Below are 7,259 nucleotides of genomic sequence, written 5' to 3'. Positions count from 1 at the left end.
TATATAACATTCGCAACAACGTTGTCTTTCATGATAATATGCCTCCTCTTCCATGTTTCTAATCGATTATTTTGGCATCTATATAAACAAATGTTTTGGAAATATTTATTTAAAAAATTAATTATAATGGTATGTGTTTTGGGTTATTTTTAGAGAGTTTAATTCTAAATGGATTATAATTGATTAATAAACATATAAAGTAAAGCAAATAGTAATGCTAAGAGAGTTGGTGACGCGGAAAACTTCTAAAGAGAAGAAAAAACCGCGGGTGGGTATTATCCCAGCCAAAAATATTTTACTATCTTTTATTTGGATACAATGTAGAGCTGTTATTCTAGTTGTCTGTGCCGGTGCCACTTTGTACATGATTCCTCTATATTTATATACATATTTTCCAACTGATCTCCTAAAAAATCTCCTTATCACCCCTCAACTAGCTAACTTATTATTCAAATCCACTATCCCCACAAATAGGAACTACTTTCCATACTTATCACTTAAACATTTATCAATTGACTAAGTCTCATTCTTATCTGTCAATTTTCTATCCTCCTCCATGTCGTCTAGAAACATTCCTTAGCCTTCACGTCCATGTCTTCTCGTCATATCAAGTCGTTAATGAAATTGTGGTAATAACATTTGCCCCATTAAATTAATGAGATAAATTTTATTAATTTAATCTTCCAGAAGCATGTAGAATTTGCAATGTAATCTTGAATTGATAAGTCACGGTCTTTTCTCATTCCTTTCCTCTAGATTCATGTTCCTCGTTATTAGGGAAAACTATTCTATCTTCCCAACTTCGTGTATATCACTTTTCGTACTCCTCTCTTCATATATCCATGCCTAAAAAATTCCTTAAACATATTTCTTCTAAAAAATTCCGTATCAATGACTAAACCGATTGAAAAAGCGAATGGGTTCCCACCAATATTCTTGATCCTTGAGATAATGGCAAGCAAAATTGGAAAGACGACAGGATTGCTGAGGCTATGGCTTTATTCAAGGACAAATTCAACATGATGCTCCCTTTTCTTGATGAACTGGCTGACTGGTATGGCGAGGGATGGATATTCTTTTATTTCTACCCTTTTAGCATCGGTTTGTCTCTTCCTTACTCCGATCTCGTTAAGGATGTTCTTAATACTTTGCATGTGTACTCCGCACAATTGATGCCCTTCGCTTGGAGAACCTTGGCTTGTCTTGACGTCATTGAAGAAAAACACAACTTGAAAATTAATGCTGATGTAGTTAAGTGTTCTTACTTCATCAAAAATTCAGTAATTGTCAATTTAGTTTTGTGAATAGGGATAAGCATAATCCCTTAATCTTAAATAATGATACGGTGAATGATCGTGGTTGGAAGGTAGAATATTTTTATGCTGAGAAATTGACCCTTGGTGATGATGTTTATTACTTACTAGAGAAATGGAACGTAGATGGTAACTTTACTCTTCCAGTTCTCCTCTTTTTTATTTTTCCTAATGTCTCTTGATAATCGTCCTAATTTTTCTACCTTGTTCGGGTTTTAGATCTTGCTTCTTCGCCATTTTTCCTTGTTCATTATTCATATGTTATTTGTTAAAATCGTGGCTTTATATACCGTTATTATTTTGAGGATGTTTGTACTTGTTGGCCCAACATGTCTTGTCGCTTGAATAATTTTTAACTCTTTTTGTACCCGTCCTCATTTTTTGTTCAGGTTTTGAGTTCGAAGAAAAAGAGGATGATGATGTTGCTAAGGAGATCAGTAGAAAGATTTTGGCTTTACCAGTCGCCGAGAAGATATGGCTGAATTGTCTTAATAGACCAGTCATGAATGCTTCAATAATCGACGTGGATGAGTTCGTTGCCTCCATGAAGAAAGTCAAGACAAAGAGAGATGTCAATCTCCCATCCGGAGTTACAAAGGTGCTTCCTCTCGAACTAGAAGTAAGTTCATATCTCCTGCTCTTAAGCCTTCTTTGTCAATACAAAGTATTTTGTCTGAATCTAGAGAAAGTCTCAAACCCTTGAATGATATTGAGATGAGCTCTGGACGCAAGTATGCTATAGGTATTTGTCGTGTGCTTTCCCACTTATTGTGCCTTTTATTTCTTCTTAGTGCTCTTATAGTTCTTTCATCAATTATTGACCCATTCTTCCTTGTTGTAGAATTTAAGCTACCAGTGAGCAAGCCGCAGATTGTCTCTAGTAAAGATCTTTTTAAGAGAGCACGTAAGGATAAATCTGTTGAGACTGAGAATTCGAAAGCCCCAGTGATTTTTAGCCCTGTTGTTAGTCCTCCTGCTAAGAAAGTTAGAACTAACCCCTCTAGCGTATCCACATTTGGAGATATGAATTATTTTATTCCTCTTGTAGCTCACTATTATAGTGTGGGAGACATGTTATTGCCCCTGTCTATGGAAAGCCAAATTTCTAAACCTATTGAAAGCATCCTGGATGATACAAAAGGCCACATCTTTCATGTAAGTGGATTGTATTTTCTTAATGTCACGTTATGAAGCTCAGCATATTACTATGATTTTTATATCTACTTTTTCCTTTTTTGCAGGCCTTCTAGAATGCCATAGTCGCCTATGATGCTTATGTGAATGAAGTGAAGAAGTTAAAGGCTCTCGAGGATGAGCATAAAGTTTGTTCTTAAAAGTTGATGACTGCCCTTGATCGTTCATCAAAAAATATGAAAAGGTTAATGAAATCTAAAAAGACTTTGATGAATTTGCTGCCAAAGTCCAGTGCTTAGAAAATGGGTTGAAGGATTAGGCCGCCAAAGTGGTGACACAACATGTCATGCGTACCAGAGTGGAAATGATGCTTGCATATAGTAAAGGCGAGTGGAAAAACTGGGATGTGGACGAGACCATGAAGATTTATAATGACACCTACCCTGATGACGCCTTTCCTGTTACAACTCCAGATGGTGTAGATGATGAGGAAGGTGGTGACAAATCTTCTAAGGATCTTGATGTCGATGACAAGTAGTTGTTTTATTTTCTTTTATTTTGAAACCATGAATCTTATCATATTAGATTTTCTTTTGAGACTTTGATTATGCTGTTGACTCCTATTTCACCTGTCATTGGGGAGCTAAGTTATTTTCACTTGCCATGAACAATTATCTTTATTTTAATATTCCTTGTTTATCTTTATATCATGTTACATTTCTCCTTCTTTGTTATTTGGATAAATTGTAATCCAATTTACTGTGCTTTTTCCTCGTCGAACTTATTTTGCAATCCGTACTTGTTAATGCATGCATCGTCATGTCTTATTAAGAGGCCTAACCCTATTAAAATAGGTCAATTTATTTATAGGTTCTTGTTGGCAAATCTCGAGATACGAAGCCCCTTATTTTCATTATTTATACATATATATTTTTCTTGTGACATCAAGGTTGACCCTTGATACGTCGTGGGGTGATCAGCCCTCTTATAGTAATAGAGTTGAGAATCTAAGCCTCACATCTATTGTATAATCCGTCGTGTATGCTTATTATTCAAATATGACACACTTGTAAAGTAAGTAAAGGATACCGAGATATTAAACCCTTAACATTAAACCAAGTGCAAGTAAATGAGCAAATAAAAATAAGCTAAGAACCACATTTATTTATTCATAATATAGAACATAAAAGGAAAGCATAAATCAACTACGAAACAAACCAAATTCTAAATAATCCAATGAACCATAATACCAAGTACTTGTCCTAACGACTTATTTACTACCAAACAGGAGACTAGATCTTAAATGAATGGTGAAGTGATTACATGTGGTATTTCTTAAGATGCAACACGTTCCAACTTCTTGGAACTCTGATGCCTTCAAGAGTTGAGAGTTTGTATGCCCCGCATCCAATAATGTCATGAATCAAGTATGGGCCTTCCCAAGTGTCAGTGAACTTTCCAGTTGTCGTGAGACGCTTATTCTTAGCACCAAATCGCCTAATCCAAATGTCCTGAGACGCTTATTCTTGTTGTAGCCTCTAGCTACTGCTTGTTGATTAGATGTCATCCTGATTTTGGCATGTCGCGTAGCTCGTAAATTACATCTAGATTGTGTACTCGTTCGTCATAGTTCATCTATGTAGTTGCCAACCCGTACCTGGCTGTTGGTGAAATGATTTCAGTTGGCATGACAACATCCGTCCCATAGACTACGATAAAGGGAGTTTGTCCGGTTGACATTTTAGGTCTTGTTCTGTCTGACCACAACACGAAAGGGAGTTGTTCAGTCCATTTCCCTTTGTGCAATGCCAGTCTCTTCTTCAAGTTGTTAATGATAATCTTGTTGCTAGACTCGGCTTGCCCGTTAGCTTGTGGGTACCTTGTTGTAGATTTCACTAGGTTAATGTTCCATTTTCTACAAAAATCTTCGGTCTTGTTGCAGATAAATTGAGAGCCATTGTCATAAATTACTTCAGAAGAAATACCAAATATGTACAATATATTCTTTTCGACGAATGAGATTACTTCTTTAGATTTAATTTTCTTGAAGGCCTCGACTTCGATCCATTTTGAAAAATAATTTGTCATTGCCAACATGAACACCTTTTGTCCGGGAGCTAGGGGTATTTTCCCTACTATGTCAATTCTCCATTTCATGATTGGCCAAGACGGGATGGAAGGATGTAGTAATTCCGACGGTTGATGTATGTCTTTGGCAGGTGTCACATCTTTTAACATAGTCGATAGCATCCTATTTTACCGTAGGCCAGTAATACCCCATTCAAAGGATCTTACATGATAAGTTCCTTCCTCCAGTGTGATTACCACAGTCTCTCTCATGTACATCACGTAAGACTTGTTCATATTATGCTTTCTCTAAACATCTCTGTAACAGACCGCTAACAGATTTCTTAAAAAATACACCATCAATCAAACAAAATATGGACCCCTTCATCTTGAAAGTCGTAGCCTCAGTCTTATTGTTAAAAGAGATATCCGTCGATAGGAACTCCTTGTACTTTGTCGTCCAACCATGATGTTCTCCTTCCTCTATGTCCATGACAGGATGTTTTTCTTCATTTCTCTCCATAGCTGGTTTCAGAATATGAATAATGGGAATATTCGAGATGTTCATTTGTCGAGATACTGCTCCTGCCAACGCATCTGCCTGATCATTTTTTTCCCTTGGAACTCGTCGTATATCGAAGGAATCGATCTTTCTTTGTAGCTTCTTGACAATTTCCAAGTATGTCATCATCTTGCAATCCTTATCCTCATAAGTTCCTTTTACGTGATTCACAAAGAGTAAAAAGTCACAATTGACTTCTAAATGTACTATGTTCAGGTCCAGAGCTGTCGTCATCCCAATTATTAATGCCTCGTATTCAGACTCATTATTTGTTGCTTTAAATTCACAGCATATAGAATATACCAAGGTGTCCCCTTGTGGCGACTTCAATACTAGTCCTAGACCTATCCCATTGATGTGGATACACCATCTATGTATAGTGACCAGGGTTCTACCTTTACCGTAGAAATCAAGTGTTGAAGTTCCTGATCTGCTTGACATAACAGGTTAGGACTGAAGTCGGCCACAAAATCAGTTGATGCTTGAGACTTGATGGTTGTTCGAGAATCGTAAGTAATATCATACGTGCTCAGACGTATTGACCATTTTGCCATTCATTCTGTCAGCTCTGACTTGCTCAACACGTTCTTCAATGAATAATTCATCCTGACACATATCTTGTATGTTTCAAAATAGTGTCTCAACTTTGTTGAAGTCGTGGAGAGAGCTAATATCAATTTTTCCATGGATGTGAGTTTAGTTTCTACATATAGTAGACTTCGACTCACGTAGTAAACTGGAAATTGTGATCCATCTTCTTCTCGCACAAGAACACCGCTGACGGCATGATCTATTACCGACAAGTACACATATAATGTTTCACCCGGGATAGGTTTAGATAATAGTGGAGCTGTAGACAAGTACTTTTTTAATTTTTCCATGGCGGCTTCATGCCTTGTTTCCCATTCAAACCCTTTATTTTTTCTAAGTACGTCATAGAATAGTTTGCATCTGTCTGATGATCATGATATAAATTTGTTAAGTGCCGCAACTCGTCATGTTAACTTTTGCACTTCTTTAACAGATCTCATACTTGTAATCTCAGAGATAGCTTTTATTTGCTTCGTACTCGCCTCTATTCCTCTTCTAGTCACCATGTGTCCTAAAAACATCCCTGACGACACTGCGAAATTGCATTTGGATGGGTTTACTTTCATATTATATGCTCGTAATACATCAAATACTTGTCTTAAATCTTGGACATGATCATCTGCATTTTTTGACTTTACCGCCATGTCGTCAATATAAACCTCCATTATTTTGCCTATATGTTCCTTGAACATTTTATTCACCGGTTGTTGAAAAGTTGCTTCCGCATTTCTTAACCCAAAAGGCATTGCCATGTAGCAATATATACCCCTCTCTGTCACAAAGTCTATTTTCTCTGCGTCTGACGGTTCCATTCGAATCTGATTAAAGCCACTTGACGCGTCAAGGAATGTGAGAAGTTCATGTCCCGCTGTTGAATCGACCATCGTGTCAATATATGGCAATGGATACGGGTCATTAGGACAAGCTTTGTTTAGATCCATAGAGTTAACACACACTCTCGACTTGTAATTTTTTTGTATGATTACTACGTTTGCCAACCATTCTAGGTAATCGACTTCGCGAATCATTTCATTCTTTAATAACTTATCGACTTCTTCGTTAATTATCTTGTTTCATTCTGGTCCAAACTTGCGTCTTTTCTGTTAATATGGAACGTAGTTGGGGTCAACGTTTAGTTTATATGTAATGATGTCTGGCTGATTCTAGTGATATCATCATGTCCCCATGCAAACGCGTCAAGTCTTGTAGCTAAGAATTCGACCAGGTTGGCTTCTATGTGAGGTGACACATCTTCTCCTATCTGGACCTTTTTGTGTTCATTTGTCAACTTCGCTTCTGTTAGATTTTTTGGTCCCTTTAACTCAATGGTAGGTGGCTCCTTTTGAATGTGTTGTACAGTGGGTTTTAAGCAAGTTTTATAACATTCCCGAGCTATAGCTTGATCTCCACAAATTTGCTGTACTCCCCAGGGCGTAGGGAATTTTACCACCTGATGTAGTGTTAATGGGACCGCCTTCATGTCATGAATCCATGCTTGTCCCATAATTATATTATAGGTAGATCCTCCATCAATGACTAAAAATCTCTGAAGCAAATTGATTTCTCCAGCGTACGTAGGCAGATGAATTTCT

The 7,259-nt window shown here is 37.1% G+C and overlaps 1 protein-coding gene and 1 long non-coding RNA gene across 2 annotated transcripts; one reads left to right on the top strand and one right to left on the bottom strand.

Moving 5' to 3' along the window:
* The first annotated feature begins 1,807 nt into the window (after positions 1–1,807).
* On the top strand, positions 1,808–2,886 carry LOC141671104 (uncharacterized). The gene is made up of 3 exons (XR_012554941.1): positions 1,808–1,932; positions 2,155–2,468; positions 2,555–2,886. It is a non-coding gene; the product is annotated as an uncharacterized LOC141671104 (long non-coding RNA).
* A 1,926-nt stretch (positions 2,887–4,812) lies between these two features.
* LOC141673631 (uncharacterized) lies at positions 4,813–6,608 on the bottom strand. The gene is made up of 4 exons (XM_074480381.1): positions 6,110–6,608; positions 5,805–5,989; positions 5,612–5,682; positions 4,813–5,506 (listed from the first exon to the last, which is right to left on the bottom strand). Exons 1-4 carry the CDS (start codon positions 6,606–6,608, stop codon positions 4,813–4,815), a joined length of 1,449 nt encoding a protein of 482 aa, XP_074336482.1.
* Between the last annotated feature and the right edge of the window lie 651 nt (positions 6,609–7,259).

Source organism: Apium graveolens, chromosome 7 (assembly GCF_009905375.1).
Source record: "Apium graveolens cultivar Ventura chromosome 7, ASM990537v1, whole genome shotgun sequence".
NCBI lineage: Eukaryota > Viridiplantae > Streptophyta > Magnoliopsida > Apiales > Apiaceae > Apium > Apium graveolens.
Note: the sequence above shows the minus strand (reverse complement) of the source record. Positions and strands in the feature narration are given on the sequence as shown.